The following is a 22,075-nucleotide window of genomic DNA, read 5'->3' on the forward strand; positions in this document are numbered from 1 at the left end:
TGCCATTGAAGCAAGTTGTTGCTTGTTACACTTGTTAATACCCACAAACTGCGCCGATGCATCAGGAGAGGAGAACTGACCCTCAAGTTATAACCTTGGCAGTTCTTTCAGTAAGGCTCTGGACTGGATTTGTAAAGGTATTTAAGCATTATCCTAGTTAATATTTAAAGACCTAGGAGATTTATGCTTTGGAGACCAAATTTATTATTTTCAGAAAAGACCTAGGACTCTTAGTTCCCTGACATCTGCTGATTCAAAATACGCAAAGAAATGCTGAAATACCTTTGAACCATCTGGGCCAGAATTACTTGCTAAACATTTTATGCTCTTAGAAAACAGTGTGTGTCTAAGTTCAGCTGCCTTGTTAAACTTGGTATCTTTCTCTGTGCTAATTTTTGGCATGTTTCCTTCTTCGTTATTTGCGACTGCTGCCTGCATAGGACCTGCTAACTAACCCCTCCTCCTGTAAGCAGGTGAGTATCATTGTCTGCTTCCTGATCCTCTTGCCATGTGTTTAAGGTGAAATCCTGGAGCATGCCATTATGGGGTCACTGCTCATGCTACTCTTTCATATGTCCTTGCACTCTGCTTTCTTGATGGGAAAGGTGGTACAAAGAATTCTCTTAGCTGCATTATCTCTGTGATAGGAAGTAGTTCTTGTTCTTTCACTTGCTTTTGTCTCACTGCTGGTGTCTGTAGTCCCTTTTTTATGATCCTGAGGGAAAAAAGACCAAGGACAAAGAAGAATGTCACTGTGAACTCTTCCTTAACCAAAGTCATAGTCTCTCCAGTGGAGAACAAAAGGGGCTCTCAGGGAGCCTTCGCTCCCACTGCTCCCATCTGTGGTCCATCTGCTTTGGACACTGCTGAAGTCTTCAGATGAACTTACTAGCCACAGAATTTCTGATAAAGGAAGTATTTCTTTGCATAGAACTGGGCACTTTGGCAGAAGGATTTGTGCCATCTGAGGAGCAGAAGGGTTCGAATGGACAACTGAAACCCTCGGAAAGTTCAGCAAAGGATTAAAATGGTGTTTAGAGAGGGATATTGGATCATGCACATGTCTTTAAACTGGCTACTTCTCTATTTATTGATCATCTTTAGCAAAATTCTTGGCAACAATTTTGGTAAGAGCAATGCTATTAGGAGAGGGTTGTTCAGATATGATCATAGGTGTGTCTGGTGGCTTCAGAAGGAAGTAGTTCTCACCATGAGTGCTCTGGGAACTGCATTTGGAAAGTCTAGTCAGGACTTCTGCCCCATGGGGGAGGCTGACATGGCAGCGTACCAAAACAAGGCAATATGGTAGAAATAGTTCTCTGAAGTATTGGTAATTTCCAGAAGCTAGGGTGCTGCAGTGATATGAGTCTTCAGCTAACCAAAATCAAATTTTATTTGAAGCAAGGCACCAATATGATGAACACATTCCACATGTATAGTTATTTCAACACTGAAATTTTAGTTGACTTTTGAATTTGCAGCTAAAATATCAAATCTGAAATACTCTTTGAAGGACATAACATAGTGTTATCCCAGATGAGAAGCTGGTAAAGAATGATTGCATAAAACTTAGTCATCTTGTCTGTCAGGTTGACACCAGCTCCAACTGTTCTTTCTTTCAGGGCCTGGTCTCTCTCACAAAAGCTAGTCACCACCGCCCCCCTGCTCCTCCTTTTCTGTGTCTGAGAAAATGTGGATAGTCCATATGCAATCTGCTTTCCTTCAGCTAAGCTTGGAATCTGGCTTCAGTAAAACCTGGGGCTTCATCTGCTTTTGCTTACACATAACTCCAAGTAGCTATAAATACCTCTCTCCTCAATGTGAGTTGAAGAGGATGTATTTTTAGATGAGTCTAGCCCTTATGACCAAGGAGTGGGCCACGTCTGAATAGTTAGGTTATTCATCTGTGTTGAACCCTGTGGGTTGGGAAATTCGAAAAGGCATGGAGGCTATTATATCAGTTCCTGCTGGATGGCTTTAAGGAAAGCTGGCTAAACCCCCACCTCACATACACAGCCAAATGCCGAAACTTCTTTCCCTTGGGATGGGTGCTGGTTGTCACTATCCAGGTGTCTTTGTCTGCAAATATTTGGTAGTGAGGAACAGTGAAGCTTTTAAACCAAGAGCACAGACCAGCAAATATCTTTCTTCCTTTCAATAGCTTCCCATCTCCTTTTTCCCCTGTCATCCTCCCCACAAACTGAGAAACTCAGGAAAACTTTGAAATCTCTACATGCCAGATTATACTGGGGGCACTCCTCTTTTTGGTATTGTTCATTATTCTATCAGAAATAATAAGCTTAATGCCAATTTTGCCTTTTTTGGGAACACTATTTGATATAGTGAGTAACACTGCAATTTCCTTTCTGCCATGCTAGATGCTTTGGGCACATCTAGCAGAACTTACTGAATTCACATATTCAGCTGGTTCATTTTACCTGCTTAAGAATGTCATTTGCTATTGGTGGTGGCTCGCTGCAGCACTTTTGGACATGGCTGTGTAAGTCCTTTATATATCCAGGAGCAACACAGGTTTGTGGTAGCTGACTGTAACAATAACTGAAATGACAACCAGCAGTATGAACCTATGATTTACTTTGAGCTCTCAAACGCTTGGGTGTCAAAATCTCTTTAGAGATTAGTCATGTTGATATAAGTGAGCCTTGAGTTTCAGAACCTTGAGTCCTGAGAGTGAGTTCTGGGAAGCACCCACTCTGTATGTTTGCCATGATCTGACATGTTTCCCTGGGTCTCTGCTATTGACCACTCCTAGGGACAGGATGCTGGGGTAGATGGACCTTTTGATCTGACTCAGCATGCTCGCTGTTATATGCTAAAAAAGAAGTCATGTTGCTTATTTGATGAGTGCATTCAGAGCTGTATTATATTGGTAAATCTCAAAATCTCAAGGCCTGACAGTATGGGTATCATGAAAAGGCATTTTTTAGATGGTTCCAGCAGCAGTTAGCTGGGAAAATAAAAACTGGATGGTCAGATTGAGTTTTGCAAATATTTTATCTCTGTGTGCTGTGACAAATGTTCTGGACTGGATTTTCTAGGGTTTTTTCAGGTGATGAATATGGCAGTGGGGATATACAGACAATTTTGGGAAAGAGTGATTTCTGTCTGATTAAATATATTAATTAGTTTTTAAAAAAGAAGATAGTTTAGATGTAGATTTTTACCATTTAGTAAGATATATTTAGTAAGATAAATGCCATGGTGCCCTGCTGTTTGCATCTCTCATATAATATGGATTGGTCAGGTCCAATGGCAGCCTTAAGACATAACAGAAGGATTTTTATTGCATGTGCTGCAGCCTTTCAAGAATGCTCTGTAACCCCTGGAGGAGGCATTTGCTGAAGGATATGCTGTGACACCAGTGGGCTTCATCGTAATGTGCCTGATTCTCCTATCATGCCAGTTTTTCACATTAACATAATGTAATTGCTGGTAGAGTGAGTCCAGTAGGTCAGAATCAGGTCTGGTATTTGGGATCAAAGTTGATGTTATAGGTGTTAATGAATGATTTCTGTTTGTCTAACAACACAGGATCTACCTACATACTTTCTGCCCTTGCCTTCTTTTCTTATCATGTGGGTGTATTTTTCTAGGTTGGGATGGGTTTGTTCATTACACTGAGCTAAGTCTATCAGTGTTGGGTGAGAAACATAATACTGATTGTTTTCTCTCCCTTTTGAAATACATGCAGAAAGAGATGGGCTCAACAGAAGACCTTTACCTCTCCACACGAAAGGTGAAAGAGCTCTCTGTGATTGATGGCCGGAGGGCCCAGAATTGTGTCATTCTCCTTTCCAAGTAAGTGTGCTAAGCCTTAGCCCACAGGGTGTGCCATGATCAGTGCAGAGGCAAGAGGGGATAAAATTAAACAAATGATGTGTTTCTTTTCCCAACTAGACCTGCTGTTTAATACCTGCAGAGCCTCAGATAAACCTCTCTTAATGTGTCATAAAAGCACATCTCTCATACGTGTGATATCACTTAATAAAAATATCCACACACACACATTTTGTGTGTGAAGCAGGTGGGCACCAGCTTGTATCTGAAGACTCATCACCAGGAACTGATCACTACTCATTGGTAGATGAAAGCAGCTCTTTGGCAGTGCTTGCACTTCACTCTAAGTGATGTGTTCCCCATGTTCTGTATCTGTCATTTGTCCCGGTTCTGTCTCTTTCTAAATATTGCTCTCACCATCTCACTGGAATACAGCAGAGCTGAATGTGATGTTCATTTTTGACTTGTGGTGAGAACAGTGGTAAACACAGGCATTCATATTCAAGACCCTGCAATGAGCTCAGCTGGTTATAGCATGGTGCTAATAACATCAAGGTTGTGGTTTAAATTCCTGTATGGGCCATTTACTAAAGAGTTGGGCTCCATGGTCCTTGTGGGTCCCTTCCAACTGAGAATATTCTGTGAAGAATTAAGTCTTCTATTTGTAAATAAGGTTTTTGAAGCCAAAAGCCGCCTATGTGTATTCCTGCAATGACTAATGCATTCAAATGCAGTGACATCAGAGCCCTCTATATTTTTTCATATCTTTCTACCAACATGAGTACTGGGTTGGAGGTCTGTCGCTGTCAGATTTGTGCAGATACTGATAAAAATGAGAAAGCTGCCTTTCCTACCAGAGGAGGGACAACAAGGCTGGAGACAGAACCTGGCAAAGCTGTGGCAGTACTGAGCAGCAAAACTGTTTCATTGGGCAGTAGAAAATATGGGTTCATATGGATGTGATGCTTGTCTGCTCTAGCAAGCTAATAGTTAAAAAGCAAGGTTGCAGCCAGACCACCAGGGCTGGAGTAAGTTCTTTCCCTTGCTCAGTGAAACCCACAGAGGCTCTCATTATGCTACTTATGTGGCATTAGCCTGCATGTCAGCAGGACCCCCACCATCCAAACCTTCTTTGAGGGAAGGCTTACATTTCTCTCTCTGTAGCAGTTGCCAACACACGTCTTTGCTGGTGTTGGCAGCTGACTGAGGTTGGGGCAGGGGAAGGCATAAGGGCAACAGGATTTTCACGCTGTTTGACGGACCTACTAAATTGTGTCTGGGCTTCAGATTAACTCTGCTAGCAGGTGGAACATTTCCTAGAAGTGGTAACACTGTGTTGCAGTTGGCTGGGCTGAGGAGGATCCAGGAAGCTGGTCCATGACTTGGTATGGCCCTAGGTATTTATTTGTAAAAATCTTCTGTCTCCAAAACAAAAGCACTGTGGACAGCAGCAATGCGTGTTTTTCAACATTCACTTCCTCTGCTGTGCAAGTCTGGGCAATCTTACCTGAGAAGAATCCTCTCTATACAGCAAGACAGAAAGGATAGTTTCTGTGTTTTGTCTTTCTTTTTGTTGCCTCCAACAGCAGGGTCGTTGAAGCATGAACCTTGCGCTTCAAGATATATGGCATGTGTTCACTCCAGGTGTGCCATGAAGTTAGTGCACCTTGAACTGCTAGTCTGGACTCAAACCAGAGGTGAAAAGCTGTGTTTTGTGACTGTCAGCTTCTTCACTAGGAAATACCCTGCTCTTAATGTTAGCAGGTCTAATATGGATGATAGAGGTTTGGAGACTGAGGTGTCCCTATGGAGCCTGCAGATTTGCATTGTGCCCTGTTAACTTTGCTGCTGTGCTATTGGAAACAGCAGCTGCCAGGGCTATCCCACTGGCTTAGATAATTTAATGTTTGTGGTGAATAGTGTTACACCCAGAATATCAGAAATATCCTACAGATTGGCCCAGGATTGCTATTCCTCCCCAAAGTTTCCTTTTAAATGCAACCAGAAAAGCAAAAATCTTTGGGAACTAAAATAGCACCTTTACATTCTTGCCTCTTTTTTTGTTGTTTGCCATTACATGGTTCTAATATTAAAGACAGGAATTGGGAGGAATGGCTGCAGACAATAAGTGAAAGGGCTTTGTAACCCCTTGGCAGGTTTTTTAATTACCCTGCTGCTTCTTCCTTGAGGTTAGACCCTGAAGCAGAGACACTCCCAGCCAAATCACCCCTGCTTGCTGCCATGCACGTGCTGCTCCTGCAGCACACCTCACACACCTGCATGGGGCTGTGCACACACGTGTGGTGAGAGGGGCTTTAAAACTGGTGACAAACAAAAGGGGTTTGTGCAACCCAGAGCTGCAGCCCCAGATTTCAGGTTGCCACAGTATCTGCCAACAGCTGTTTCCAATTGACTCTTACTGTGCATATATCCCTGTAGTTTATTCCCCCTTTGTTTACACTAAACTGTCGTGTCCTTTAAAGTAAAATAGCTGCATGGGTTGGGTTTTCTTTCCCTCCCCTACTCAAATGTTTTTGTTTTACTAACACTGTGTTAGAAGGGGTCAGGCAGAGCTCATATTTCATATGATCCAACAAGCCAAAACCTAGCAAGAATGAGAAATAGATGTCTCTTGCTTTCTTTTGCAGACAGGCTGCAGCACAGTAGGCTGAAAAGAGATGAAAATTGAATTGCTAGTTGATTTTGCTGAAATTTAACAGATTCATAAACTTTCCTCCCCAATCTCATCTCTATTTCCATAAAAAACCGTATCTTTCAACTACTCGATAGTAGCATCTTTCAGTTTTCCTGTAGAGGAAGGATTAAATTGTCCTTGTTTAAGAGAGCCTGGCGGAGCTAAAACAGAGCTCTGTTCCATAGGCCGTCTTCAAAGGCTTGAAAAAGCATAAGTGAGTTTATCTCACAGTACTTCCAGTAGGCCATAGTTCAACCAGGACACGGAACCATCTGTTTGTGGTGAGTTCAGGCACCCACCAGCTTCAAATTTAGCTTTCTTAATGGGGTTTTGAACATACAGTTATTTGTCACACTGGAAATCTGCTATCTCTCATGAATTTCCTGATGTCTTCAGTTTCCACCAGGCTGGAGTTTTATTGTCAGACTTGTGTGGTCTGGAAGAGTCATCCCAGATCCCCATGTTTCCCTGCTTTCACCTGGAAATTTCTCTCACCATTATGGCTTCTCCCTGCCTCCATTACTTAAGTAATGGATAACGTTTCTGCTGCTCTGTTTTTCTTTAAATGTTCTTGCAGAACATGCCCAATATATGTATTGTCTTGCTCTGTGGACTGCTCTGGAGAGATTCAGTTCTATGAGACATCTTGCTTGAAAGAAGGCTGAATGTATACTTATGGAACTTCTTTGTGCACATTATTTTGCATAAATTGCAGCAAAATAATTATGTCAGTGTTCTTCTGACATAATGTGATGTGTTTGTTATTCCTGTGGCCCAGTGAGTCAGCAGTAACCTTCTCAAGAGGCTGGAAACAGTAGGAGTGCTAGCAAAATGTCATAAAACCAGTAGTAACAGAAGGCAGAATCTGACTACACAGATTAAATAGTTTTAAATGTGAGTGTGACAATAGACAGGTACTAGCAGGCAGCTTTACCAAATGTTTGTGGCTTTGTCAATTCAAACATCAGTAAGGGAGAAGAAAAAAGGCTTGGGCAGAATTTCCAATGATAATACAAAAGAGATCAAGTATTTTTCTCACATCACTGTACCACCTCAGTGCTTTTAAACTTTCAGTTGAGACATTAAGGGGACAAGCTACTCACCCAGTGTCAGTCTGCATGTACTGGCTTTGCATGCCCCCAGTCCCCATGTGCCTTTCTGCCATGTGACAATTCAGTGTTCACCCTTGTTTTAAGGTAATTTTGAAGCAGTATGATGTTCTGGGGTACAGATCATATGAAACAGAACATATTGACACAGAAACAGCTGATTGGACTCAGCAATTCTGTTCCTCAGTGTGCTGTATTGAAAAACACTGGGCAATAACCGGTGCCTGCTGGGTTCCTGGAGAGATGTTCGGGGTTTAAATAAAGGTCTGCAATAAACAGCTTTACCTTCTGTGCTGAGTATGATACTCCAAGGCAAACTGAACATGCTAGTCAATGCCATCCTGTCTGAGATTACAACTAGGAACCAGAAGGTAGGGTTGCAATAAAAGATGAACCACTGCCTCATCAATATCTCACTGTAATTTGGGGATTCCCAAGTTTGGTCCTGCTTCACTCCTCTTGGCTCAGAAAGATAGTCATTCCCAGATCCTTCTTGGAAGATAATTGAGAGTATTTGAATGCAAAGTTGCTTGGTTACTCATGAGCTTTTGCTGAAGGAGGACAAGAAAAGAAAAGCCTGTTTCTTTCAGCACTTCCCAGAATACTTTCACAGTACAGTGCTGAAAAGGCACTGGTGGATTTTTTTTCCCAACATGTTGATATAATGGTATAAGATGTACCTGGTAAAATATCCCAGATGTTGTCCCACAAACATTAGAGCACTGTTGTCTTCACTGATGAGATGAGTTGGCAACTGAGGTAAGACGATTTGGAAAGAGTTTTTTTTCTGTCTTCTGGCTGAATGTGCCATTAGACCAGCGTGGCTCCTGAATGCTGCTTCTGAGAGGAAGCCTTTATGGGGCAGTGACAACGAGTATTTCCAACATGTAGATATTGAACAGCCTGCAGCCTGGGAGTTATACAGAGCCTCGGGAGAGATCAGGAGTTAGAGAAGTTATGTCTCAGTCACAAAGTTTGGAAATGAATTAAGTAGTAGCCTGTGAGAAATGGCTTGTGGAGATAGGGAATTCTGCAGTCAATAAAAGCTAAGATTTGGGTGAGCTGTACAAACTGGCCATAGGACTAAGCTAAGTATCAATCAATGCCTCTGACTGTCACAGCTACTACTGTTGGCATCTGTTGGAGGCACTGTAGTTCCATAGGAGGCATAAAATGTCCTTGATACATGATAATCAGTCCTCTTCTCCAAGGTAGAAGGAACAGTGGGTCTGTGATCACTGTGGAACAGGAACTTAACAGAGCTGCAACAAAACTCCAGTTCTCTGTTAGTGGGAAAGCATGCTTCCTTCTCTAAAGCTAAGAAAGATCCAAGGAACAAGCCCATGAAGTAACTCACTTTTTCCTTGGAGGGGGAGATGGTTAATGAGTGACAAGCATTTTGCTTTGATTCATGGGAGGGAGAAATGCAGGGGGGAGGTTGCTGTGAGTTAAATCAATGGGTATATTTAAGGAGAATAAATGAGCGAGCACTGGATGTCTGTAAGGGAAGTTGATATAAAACTGCAACATGTCTCCCAGGCATGTTCTGAGTCAGGCTGCCGGCGTTCTCCAAGAGTACGAAACAATAAACCACTTGATGTCTGCAAGTGAAGCTGGTGTTAAATCAATTGAGGTGTCCTGGGGAGATTAGTGATGAATTACTCTGCAGAGTCAATAGAGATTATTTATGAAGCCAGAGGGGATAGAGGGAGGTAGGCTAAGTACCATATCAGAAGTTATTTGGTACTTGTTGAGTTTTAACATTGCTTGAAGATGACTCAAGCAGTTGGACTTCCATATGCTGCCACCAGATGTACGGGTGAGGGAAGAAGGAGGGAGTATTCTCGGTAAAGATCCTTTTCCTTCCTCATCTGACCAGTGTCAGGCTCCTGTTGAACAAAAGCAGGCAGTATCTGTGTTATGAATGAATGTCCTGCAGCTGAGGAAAGGGGCACTGTATTTTCTTCTGGTCACATTTATTTCCTGTGTCATGATCCCAGGATACATGATTTAGAGAAGTGCAAGGCAGAGGGAATACAACTTGAATTGTGTGCTGTTCCAAATTGAGTTACTTCCAGCAGCTGGAGGAAGAGTGCCTGGATCTGCAAAGCTTGTAAGAAAGTCACTGCAGCTTTCTAATAGATACCAAAATGTAATTTCTGTAGTGTAAATTTTTGGGCCACAATTCCACTTTAATTTTGCTGTCTCTCTCATATGAGTTTTAGACTCTGAGGGAATGCCTCTTTTTCAGTTTTAAATGGAAAGATTTTACGCATCTGCTTTAGGTTCTTCTTTAATCAGTTCACCTGTTTCTGTTTAAAAGCAGCACATCTGTTCCACATTACTGCTGGCCATCTTTAAGATCTTCTGTATGGCTGGGAATGAGTCTTGAAAATAAAAGAAGAATCACTTGATTAACAATTCTTTGGCCAGTAATTCAGACAGTTTTTAAGTGGGAAGATCTGTGTTTTGTGTCATTGTTGCTTTCGAAATGTATCCTGTCCCAGAAGAAGAACAAGCCCATTTTGGAAGAGTAAGATTGCTCTGCTGTAAATCCTTCCATACTAGTAATTAGGTTGGCAATAATCTAGGATGCACACCTGCAGGCACCATGACCCTGTTGCAGTCTTGTAAGTGACCAAGTTAAACTGCTTCTCGGCAGGAGACTGGCAAGCTTTCTGCTTTTCTCTACTGTGGGCTAAACCATTCAAACCAGATGTTTTTCTGCTGATGGCTGGCAGGGCACAGAATCATCCGAGAAATGGAAGTGTTTGTGTAACTCTCTGTCCTTGGGACTCTCAATTATTTTTGAACAGAAGATATTTTCAAGTGTATTTATTGCTGATGCTTGGGCTTCTGGACAGAATAGCAAGATCAGTGGCAATATATGCTGTGTTGATGTACCTCAAACCTGTTTATTTGGTCCTGTTTACTGCATCCCCAAGCACACACAGAGGTACTTGCACTGTGTAACAGGTGGTCAGTGAGTAATTGCTCGAGTTATTTGCATGGGAAGCACATGAAACTCACCCTTATTCTTTTTAACCTCTGTAAAAGTAGCAACAAAACCTCTCCACCCTGCTGTTAATGGGTTGCTCTATTTCCTTCCCTCTCACAGACTGTGTGCCTGTGTTACAACGTAAATCTAATCTGCAGACTCCAGATTCTGGAAAATGCAAAGGTGCTCTCTAAAGGAAAAATAGTCAACAAAATGTAGCACTTTAAAAACTTCAGGCACCGAATTGTTTGGGCATGTGTATATGTGTCTCCTAGGGACCAGGCCCACAGCCACCAATTTCAGCCCTTATCTGGTCACAGTGTTTGATCAGCTCAGGGTCACATAGCCATGAAATTTACAATTCACAGTTTAAGCCAAAAGTAACCCTTCAATGTTCTGATCAAGGCTGTAAAGCTTTTTGCAGAACCTCATGTACAGAAGTTTGGTTTTTTTGGTCCACAGTCAAACTAATGACCTGAAGTAAAAAGTTTCCAACCTTTTCATTGTAAAAATTTTAATCCTTATCTCTCATCTGAGCATGGCCCAATTATAAAGCTTTTCTGGAAATTCGGTACTTTATCTTGCTCAGTAGGTATCAGTTTGCCCTCCTTGTGGAAAGATGACATGATGACCAACTAGGACCACAAAAAGGGCAATTAGTTCAGAGATATAATACGTACAACATTTCAAATGTCTGTTGAGTCATATTTTAGTTTCCAGCTGTTGGTTATATTGGGCAATGTTAAAATATTTTAAGTTTCTTTGATTTAGTAATATTTCCTGTCTCTAAAAATAAAGCTTTTTCTTTTGTTTTTACCTAGTTCCAAAAATATGATTCTATTCAAATGCCAATGGCAATGTGAAATTTCAACATAGAACTTCTTAGCACTGAAGACAAAAACATTTTGCCTCATGCATCAGCCTGTCTCTTATTTATATTTCCATTTTCTCTTTCTGCTGTTAATTAATTATATTGATTATAGAAGGTCCATGGAGACTGTTGACTTCACTCCTCAAATATTCACTCTACTGTTTCAGTCCCAAAACTGAGATATTCTTGTGGATAGCCTTTCCTTTGTGGTTCACTTCAATTTTCCCTACTCTCCTGAAATGACTGAGGGTCATGGGTTGGAGTTGGTGGGGTAGAATTTCACACTTGTGCTTTACTTTGTTGACATCTGCTCTGAGACCCACAGGGTTCATTTCAAGTATCCTTGACACTTAGATAATCAACAAGCAACATCTTGATAATCGCAAATTTTGGCTCCTCCTAATCTGCCCTGGATTTCAAGTGGAGACCTTGAGACTTCTTTTCTTTATTAATTCTATGCTCAGTTGTAGCTGCTGACCCCTACTCATTGCACACAAATGGACAAGAGTAGGTGGTAAGGAGAGTGTAATCTTAGTACCTCAGATAACATTAAAAAGCCTTGTTTTCAGAGCTCGTTTCACATTGGATATGAAACATGGATATGCAGATGCTCTCTGTTCCTTTGTCATCTCTCACTGCTGACAGAGTGAACTTACCTAGCACAAGCAGTTTTCTTGCAAGAAAACACATTCTCAATAAGGGAGTTTTCAGTCCCATTGTTTTTTTTTTCTGGGAGATACTTTAATATTCACAAGTCAGGGTGTTACATGAGCTCAAGGTCATAAATGGAGATAAAGGGTTTTACTAGAGCAAAAGAACTTAATGAGGGAGGTATCTGGTATGGGGGAACTTGGAAGCACGTTTGATCTATAACCTGACTGTTATTAATCACCATTGGATTTTTGATGTGTGTTTGATTAACTGAAGAGAACAAAAATATATTATCCATAAAACCTCTGTCTTTAGAACTGTTATGTTCTTCTTACTGAATATTCTAGAATAGCAACTTCACAGTAGAGCTTGCCGTGCTTGTTTCGTGCCTGTTTAGTGCAGTGTTTCAGGCCTCCTACTTTCTCAATTGTCAGAGTCACTTAAACTTTGCACTGATGGTACAATGTCGATACTTTTGAAAGGCTGAAGCTGTCTAATGAAGAAATCAGACAAGCAATCTTGAAGATGGATGAACAAGAAGACCTAGCGAAAGATATGCTTGAGCAGGTGAGAAAGATTAAAGTCAGATACAACTTATTTTTAGGTCCTTCACTGCCTTTTCTCAAGTGGATGTATGTACTGGGGCTGCTGGTTTGTCTGAAGATCAGAACATGGCCCTGTCATGCCAGTGGAGCTGCACATGGGAGCCTGAGAAAAGTATTTTTCCCAATGTTGTGGAGTATACCTCTGTTATGTAACTGTTTTTGTATCAGGTTGATTTCCTAAGTTTTCTCTTCTTCGTGCAAAATTTGTGTGATTACAGGTGGTTTCTTTTCATGTCCTCTTTATTTCCATGATTTTTCTCATCTCTACTTTTTCCTGCTGATTATTTGTTGTTGTTGTTGTTGTTTTCCTTTTCTCTTTTCTTTATTTTCCTTTTTCTTCATCTCCCTTCTCTGCCTGTAGCTTTTCTATTGGGAAGTGCCAGGAACCAGACCCTGTAGGTCGTTGGTTAGAGCCAGGACTAGAAGAGATCTCGTGGGAACACTATAAGGGAGTCAGGGAATTCCATCCCCAGCACTTGGTTGACTGTATAACTTGTGAGGAAAAAAACCCCACTGTTAAACCACCATTGCCCAAATTCCCTTTATAGAAGGTGGCAGATGATGCTTTGACTAAAGAGAGATGTGATAAAGTTCCTTAGGACTGTGCAAAACATTATAATTATGAACTGTCTAATAAATGTGATTCCTTCTTTCCATGCAGTCACAGTGTTTAATCATGCACAAAAAGCTTTTCCATTTTGGAAATTTATAGCCTACTTGTCATGTTATCTGAATGGCCACAGCTGCTCCAGAAGTCACTGCAAGCTTTTGATGCTCCACACCTTTGAATATCACATATTTGTGGAATGCAACGAAGTATTAACAAGCAGTAAAAGGCAAAGTGTTTGATATGCCTTGTGAGCAGTTCTTGTGGGTGTGAGCTGAGGATGTGTGCAGTGCAGTATTTATAACCATACTAAAGCACAACTACCACCAGATATGTCAAAAATCTGTCAAAGTATGAGCTTTTAAGGTCAGCATATGAATAGCATCCAGTGTCAGACGCATATCCGTTATTGTTTATTGTTTCAGCAGTGTAGGGCATATCCAAGAGAGATAGATGAGGCTTTGTGTGTGCTCTACGATAGGCACGATGGGTACTTCACACTGTTTGGGGCACATCCTGCTCTTGTTTGCACCAATCTAAACTCCAAGTAGGGCTGTGGGAATCGAGTTCTCTCTGTTCTTCCCCTTGGGTAAGTTGCAGTAGCACTTGGCCTTTAGGATTTTGAAATGGGAAATTCCCTGCAGAATTAAAAATTAATCTTAATGGGGTCAGTGAAGGATAAAGACAGAACAGCAAGCAAAGGTTTAGAAAAGGTCAGTTTTGTAGACACAGCTGCACTTTTTTGAAGTTATGGTCACATGGCTGAGTCAATGTAATGCTTCCCAGTGGTAGCAGAGAAATCTGAGGGCTCTCTCTCCCCACCTGGGTTTGTTTGTGCCCCTCTGTCCCCCTCTCATTTTCGTTGGATCTCACACTTTAGTGTTTGGTTTGTGTCTCTCACTGTAGCTACTGAAGTTTGTTCCTGAAAAGAGCGATACTGACCTGTTGGAAGAGCACAAACACGAAATCGAGCGCATGGCCCGGGCGGATCGTTTCCTCTTTGAGATGAGCAGGTCTGTTTGATACATTATGGGAGAGTGCATGCAGGACTTCTTGGAAACAGCTGTAAAATTGTTACTGAAAATGGATCATCTGGCACTGGGGGGAAATGTGCAAGATTGTGGGCCAGCATTATACCCTGTGTTTGCCAGAAGTCCATGAATGTTACAAATATTTCCGTTCGTGACACAAACTTTATGGACAAGAAGCACTCTCTGTGCATAAGGGCCTGTCCCCTGCCGACAAGCAGAAATCTGCCTCCTCTGACTAAATTTGTTCACAAAAAGAAATGCAGATCCAAGTATCACATGTAGTATAGCCAGGGATCAGGATTTTATATGGATCCCTTCTTCTGTTCAGCTATCTCATGTCCTCATCCTCTGACACTCTTTCTTGTTTCAGCTTTGCTACCCCCCATGTGAGGATTCACATCTTGTTCTGCTAATTGAGGTGCAGCTGGGATCTCCCACGACTCTCCTATTTTGAAAGTAGTGGGAATTCTTCCAGCTCCTTTTCAGTCAAACATGACTTGAAATCCACCATTTTCATAACAAGGTTGATTATGTAGTGTTATGTGTTTGGACTATGTCCGTGATCCCTTGGATTCATGGGACTGAACATGCAACCATTAGATTATGTGGGGAGCATACTAGCCCTGGACTTCAAGAGTTCCAGTTCAGTGTTGGCTTTCCTCTGCCCTTCATGCAGGATTGACCATTACCAGCAGCGGCTGCAAGCATTATTCTTTAAGAAGAAGTTTCCAGAGAGGCTGGCAGAAGCAAAACCAAAAGTGGAAGGTATGGTTAATAAAGCTTTTGCTAAGAGCTGGGCAGAGGGGCTGAGAAGGTCAAGAGAGGCTTGTCTTCAAAGGAGATGCTGTTACATGCATGCTATGCTTGTAGAGCCATTGAGCCCAAGGCATGTCATATCCTAAGAAATTAATTCTATCTGACACTCTTCTTTCACCCATTGAGTTAATAAAGTCAGTTTCATGATTGTTACAGTGTAAATATGACCCGACAGATATGACAGCATGTTATCAGGCTGTGCTGAGCTGCCAAAAACTTTCATGGCCTTTCTGTGCAGCTCACCCTCAAGTCCTTGCACTTTCCCTCTTCAAAGGGCACTTAGAATAGATACCTCAGGACAGTGATACTCTGGGAATGTGTAACCTCGAAGCAGGGGAGGTGTATGGTTATTGCAGAGAAGAGGTGAGTGTATTCTACTCTGCATTTTCAGATGAGCTCAAGCCTTCCCTCTAGTCTCACTGGCTGTGCTTTTAGAGTGTGAAGTCCAGGAGAACAGCCTTGATCCTATGTTCAGAGGAGTTTCCTGCAAGCTAGATGTAGTGCATTTTCCTTCCAGTTGTCCTGATTGTGGCGGCGTGTGGGTGCAGGAAGGACAGTACACAGGCAGTGTTGCAGCATTTGTTGTGCAATAGTAGATGGGCATTTCACGGTATTTCAAATTATGGGCCCAAGCGTGTTAAAAACAGCCACTGTGCAATAACCTGTTCTTTTTTCTCTCTTTTCAAGCCATTCTTCTGGCATCCAAAGAACTCATCCGAAGCCAGCGTTTGAGGCAACTCCTGGAGGTAGTTCTTGCCTTTGGGAATTACATGAACAAGGGCCAAAGGGGAAGTGCTTATGGCTTCAAAGTCTCCAGCCTGAACAAAATTGCGGACACCAAATCCAGCATAGACAGGTGGGGTAAAAGGCCGTAAATACATTGGTTACTGTGCTGCTGCATCTCTTATCATAGTAATAAAAATGGATTTCTGTTTGATTTTAGCTCTGTAGACAATTGAAAATATTGTCTTATTTGGCACTTAAGTAATGCTTTTCACTCTAGAAAATTCTACAGCAATTAAGACCAGCTATTAACATAGCAACCAAATTCTGCTATTTGTCTGGAAAATGCACATCTGATGTTGGATTGTGTTTCTGCAACCCAATGCAAACATGACAAAATGTAGTATTTCACAAATAACTGAAATAAGTTTGGGGAGAATGAGGATTCCTATGGAATTTGCCCTTTAAACCAAAGTTTTGTGGCCATGGTTTTGCAAAAAAAGAAAACACAAAAAAAATCTGAGCACAATTTTATGCCTCCTGTGAAACATGGCATATGTTTCTGATGAAGTACTGTCATAAACCTTCTCTCTACGTACACCACTAATGAAGCCAGAAGGCATAGCTCAGAGAGACTGATCCTGGTTGTATCTGTGGCAGATAAGGAAAACAGCTGGTTTGGGAATGTGGAGCTTACTGTTTATTGACATGGACTGCAGGTCTTACAGTGTCACCCTATGTTTTGCCCCATATCTGCATGCTGGTTCTGGAAATGAATCCACGTGAGACTGAGCAGAGAATATGACTTTTGGATTCCAGCAGCACTAAGGGTTTTCTTGGAGATCTGTTATGCTGGCTCTTACTAACTTGCACCTTCCTTGAATTTTGAGACCTGCTGAGACCATAACTGTGGTGAAATGACTTCAGGCTGTGACAGAATGCATAATGTCAGTAAAAAATCATAGGAAATTCATCCCTACCTAATAGAGTTTGAACTAAGAGTACTGTTTTGACTACCAAAGTGTCCTTTCTGTATTCCAAGGCTAACACCTGAATAGCTAATGTTGAACTTTTTTTTGCCTTACTGTAGCTTGGCTTGATTTTTCTATAAATTAAATATCCTGCGCAGATTCTGTTCTCTCACCAGTTCCCAGCTCCCAGATTCCAGTCTGTGTGAAGCAGTGGCTGTCTGCTATCTTCCCTGTCAGTTAACAACATAACACCCACCTAAAGTAGCTGTTATGGCTGTCTGTTCTCTTTACATGCAGAATTCCTTGTTTACTTTACAAATTTCCTTAAAGTTTCTCTTGCATCCCTCATCCATCTCAATCCTATCTGCTCCAGCTTAGGCTGCAACTGGTTTTGTGTTAGTGAGCCTGATCACTGCTCATAAGTTGTTTCGTTACTGCAGTAGTTTTCTTTGCAGCTTCTCCAATCTCCAGGAACCTTTTTCTCTCCTTAGTTAACTCTCAGGTTTTGTTCCCACATTGCCTCTGAGGACAGCTTGCTTCTTCTCCCTTACAAGTTAATGTCCCTTTAGTACTAGTAGTTGTTTATTCTCTGAAGTATCTGGTGACAAATATTATACTGTGTTATGCAATTTTCTTTTCTGTTACACCCTCTACGCAGATGGATGGAAGCATGCTGGTGTTTCCAGAATAAATTAAGATACAGTATATTGCTTGGGGTTTTAGGAAGGATGTTCATAAAGGAATTATCTATTTTAGTCCCTTATACTTTTCTTTCGGTAGCAGAGCCGCTAACTGCTGATACATTGTTTATCTTGTTCAATCAAGCACATTTCCTGAATATTTTTCACTGATTTGTCACAATCCTTTCATCATCCTTTCCTTCTCATTACCACCTGCCTTCTCATTTCTACCTTCTGTTTTTATTTTGTTTTCTTTAGGAACATTACACTCTTGCACTACTTAATTATGATCTTCGAAAAGAATTATCCAGATATCCTAGACATCCAGTCTGAGTTGCAGCATCTTCCAGAAGCAGCAAAAGTCAAGTAAGTCCAGTGCTATTGCTTCTCAGAGCTGGAGTTCCCAGAGATTTTTGTTCACTTAATTATCATAATTTTTTTTCATTTCTGTCTTCTAAACCCATGGCCAGCCTTGCAGATGTAATGCCTTTGTTGTAGATAACTAAATTGATAGCTTTACTCAGATATGCCTGTATCTATTTCCAAATCAGACATTGTAAGCAGGCTGGCTGTTGTTTGTAATTCACTCACCATATCCTATGGTTGTTCATCTAAGTGTGCTATTTTTTCTGGGTAATTGCAGGTTCGTTTCTAAGATGGGGTCAATTAGGCACAGAGGCTACAGTAAACCTTTTTCAGGAAGATTGTTCAAACTTTTGCACAAATCAGTCTTGCACAGAAATGTGGAAAGCATCATACTTTCTGCAAAAAATTCAATGGTCCATTTCTGGAAGCATTTTTAAAAATGAATACAGAAGCCATCCCCCCAGATACTAACATTTTTTTTCTTTCCAAAGCACTCCTCAAAAAAAATTATGCATATTAATTACCCAGACATGATTCTTTGTATAAGGAACTAGTCCAACTAATGAAAGAGAAGTAAAAAATAAATGTCTTTTCACACTTAAAAGGCATTTATTAAAGCTTTAGTGGTGTTTTTGAGATGTAAGCTACTACTCTCCAAATATTTGGAGGGTATGCCTGCTGATTCCCAAACAGGTACTCACTAGTTATCAGGAAATTAAAGACTTATTTTGCTCACAAGTCCTAGAAAAAAAGAAATTCCTGTTTGTATATGATGAGCAGAAACTCAGTGTAACATTTGTGTCCAGGGAAGCATGTATGAGCATTAACAGCACGTTTCTATGCTCAGTTACAGTGTAAGCTGGCCAGGACTACCATATGGTAGAAGTGCAGATGGAAAAACAATGCTGGGACTGTGAGGGAGAAAAAAAGTCACACATAAATGTACTGCTAATGGGATTTAGTAGTTACATGGTGTAAGAATCATATCTAGAGATAATCTGAGACTCCAGTGATGTGAGTGCTAAAGCTGTGCTCCTTGCTTGTTGTGTCAGCTGATCACTGCAAGCTGGCCGTGTGGCATATGCTCCCTGTTGAAGGGTCAGGCTCAGCTCACAGGGCACATGTTCTGAGGGCAACCCCCCCTTTTCTTCCCAGGAAAATCCCAGTCTTCAGTCTGACCACTGAGGCAAGCAGGGTCTGCCTCATCTTACATCTCATTCAAGAAGTAGCACAGAGCATTAACAGATCCCCTTCCCCTCGTTTCGAGTCATCTGGTGTGGCTGGTGCCAGAGGCCGGATACCAGACTTGATGGGCCAGTGGTCTGTGCTGCTGCACAGTTCCTGTAGCCCTGTGTAACACTGCTCTTTTTGTTTTATCTGCTCTGTGTCTGTCTCCTGTGCAGCCTGGTAGAGCTGGAGAAGGAAGTCAACAACATAAAGACTGGATTGAAAGCTGTTGAAACTGTAAGTATCTGAAGGCTTCCAAAGTGCCATACTTAAAATATCTCTCAGAATCAGGGGCACTATATATTTTATGATAAGATAAAGTGGGCTTTCTTTTTTCATTCCTTTCCATTCCGTTCCAGAATTCATTAACCAAGAAAAAACAAATAAAAGCTTCTCATGTGGAGCTCCTGCTGATGATCTTAGCAGAGTTAAGGCTAATGAAAAGCTTGTTTGATCTCAACCTGGAAAGTAAAAGGACAGTTTGACAAATGGCATGGACTGAAAGAAGAAATAAAATTCTTGCTCTTTCTTACTGAGGGATGGATGGCTGCTGAGCAAGTGTTTCACATGGCTCTTGGAGTAGTAGTAAGCAGGTAGTGCTCTGTTATATGCAACCCTAACCTCTATCCTAATCACTCCTTGGGAAGGCAAGGGGAAGAATAGAAACTAGTTAAAGATGAAGCAGCTGAGCTGGCAAGCAAAGCAACAGTGGTGGGGCTTTTCCTGCTACTAATGAAAGCCAGTTGTTGGGAATTGCATTGGGTGGTTTCTGTGCAAGGATTACCTGTTTACAAGGAAATAACACAGGACCCTCCAGTCCTCATTCACCATGAGACAGACAGTGATGAGTTCATTTTTCTTTCACATGACCTGAATTTGCTTTTGCCTCTGGGAGTAGAGGAAGGCGATCTTTGTCCTGTCAGCAGCCCCCAGGCTGTCTGGCTGTTGCCAGCAGTTCATTATGTAATTAACCAGTGATCCTCCTGTAAAAAAACCCCCAACTTTCCCAACCTTATTTCTGGATTATTGGGGTAAGGGAGAATGCAGCAATGGGAAGAAATACCGTTCCATACATGGAGTACAGTGTTTGGGAATTAAAAGCACCTGTAAAGGGAAGGCTGACATGGAGTTCAGGACATGAAGAGAGGCCCAGTTTTTGGCTGGGACAGACAATTCCCCCCTTTGAAATGTGAGTAGCTAATTCTGTTTTGCTTCCTTTCATCAGATTATTTGTCCTTTTGCCTTTATAGCTGATTTTTCTTCTCTTTTCTGTGCATGGGTTCCATGGGCAACCTCTCCTTCCCATACAATCACCATCTTCCTGCCTCAGTCCTTCAGTACCCTGCCATGGTATTTTTCTTCTGAGGCTGCCAGCACCTCCCAATCTGCTTGCTCAGTTCGTGGTTTTCTGGCGTGTAAAAAGCAGCACTATAGCAACAATAGAAGATCACTGTCAGGTGGAAGGGGGAGGAGGGGAAGGTGTGATTCTTGATTCTATTCCAGTGTGTTCTCACCACAGCCTTGGCTCCAGTGACTGGTGTTTCTTCAAGGCCCCTTAAGAATAGAAAGCTAAAAATAGTCTCACAGTCAGATGTTCTTAAAGGTACTACAGACCATTTGCCTTCCTGGACTTGCAGCTCACTTCTTTGTAAAAATAAGATACATTCCTTTTCAAGACATTCATGCAGCTGTTGCCTTTGTGTAGGACACTCCCAGGACAGATGAGTAGTGGAAGGGAATTCTGTCAGCAGAGCCCTTCTCTCACACAGCAAGGAGATCATAACCACCGCTTGAGAAGTGACTACCATGCCTGAATCATTTCATCCCTCTAGAGAACCAGCAGCCCAGCCCACCAGGGCCAGTTCTGGCCTCTGTTATGCTACCATGATTAGCAGAGACCATTTCTAGAAGATACAGAGGAATTTGTTATTTTGCAGTGTCGCTCTCTGGCTGATTACATAGTCATTCTGGTTACTTGTGTGGGTTTTAAGTTTTTTTGTGTTTTGGGATAATTATTCTGCAGGGAAGAACAGAATTTGAAGAGCAGACCACCTAATCTTAATTTGACTTTGTAAAACAGTACTCTCCAGTAACAGTCCCAAATGCCATAGCTTTCAACAGTGAGTAAGATGACAGAATTGTTATACTCACCTTCCAGAGGAAGGGGGAAGGAGAGAGTGGAGCAACTTTTAGCTAAAATAAGCTTAAAAATTAGAATGGAAGAGTGGCTGAAAAAAAAAAAAGCGTAATTCTTAGAAGCATGTGAAGTGACATTTCTTGTGTTTGTAAGGTCCATTTCAAAGTGATTGTAACACAGAAACAGTTCACTGCAAAGTGATGGACTGAGCAGTGCTCCCAGGACTGTCCCTTGTGATATGTTAGGAAAACCAGTGGAGAAGAGGATGTAATATAAAGCAGGGAAAGTAGCACTTCTTTAATGTGGGCTTTCTCTGGCCACTTCCTCATTTCTTTTCCTGACCCTTTTCTGCTTTGTGGTCTTTCCTTGTGGTGGTTACATTCTCTTTCCAACTCACAGCAGACCAAAAGATATATATCATGTTGGATTTTAGATTGTTGATGGCCAAAGTAATTCTTGGCATTCAGCAGCACCACGTGGAGCAAGTCCCAAGATGTTTCTCAGCATAGATGCTTACAAATCTACCCATAGATGCTTATAAACCTACCCATTTGGCTCTGTGAACTACTATTTTGACAACCAGAGAGCACCCAACATGCGTGAAGCTAGAGCTGATATTTTTTTCCAAAGGGAACAGAGGGTCAGATCGTAACTTGACTTGCTGCTTCATGCTGCCTTCCCCACAGAGAAAATCAGGCTTTATCATTCCCACTGATTATTCAGCTGAGAATAAAGATGAGGCCCAGATTATAGTTTCATTGTCCTCATGAGACTGTCAACGGCACACAAG

The 22,075-nt window shown here is 41.6% G+C and overlaps 1 protein-coding gene across 6 annotated transcripts in view; it reads left to right on the top strand.

The window, feature by feature from the left end:
- DAAM2 (dishevelled associated activator of morphogenesis 2) overlaps positions 1-22,075 on the top strand; it is a 205,449-nt gene that overhangs the window by 165,482 nt on the left and 17,892 nt on the right. For 5 of the 6 annotated variants that reach the window (XM_032102750.1, XM_032102751.1, XM_032102752.1 and 2 more), the window contains 8 exons: positions 441-473; positions 3,713-3,819; positions 12,605-12,689; positions 14,241-14,347; positions 15,042-15,130; positions 15,869-16,037; positions 17,814-17,921; positions 19,325-19,385. In XM_032102750.1, coding sequence (XP_031958641.1) covers positions 441-473; positions 3,713-3,819; positions 12,605-12,689; positions 14,241-14,347; positions 15,042-15,130; positions 15,869-16,037; positions 17,814-17,921; positions 19,325-19,385 — 759 coding nt within the window. The remainder of the gene's footprint in view (positions 1-440; positions 474-3,712; positions 3,820-12,604; positions 12,690-14,240; positions 14,348-15,041; positions 15,131-15,868; positions 16,038-17,813; positions 17,922-19,324; positions 19,386-22,075) is intronic. The other variant, XM_032102755.1, reaches the window with a different exon arrangement.

This window comes from Corvus moneduloides, chromosome 3 (genome assembly GCF_009650955.1).
Source record: "Corvus moneduloides isolate bCorMon1 chromosome 3, bCorMon1.pri, whole genome shotgun sequence".
NCBI classification, from domain to species: Eukaryota; Metazoa; Chordata; class Aves; order Passeriformes; family Corvidae; genus Corvus; species Corvus moneduloides.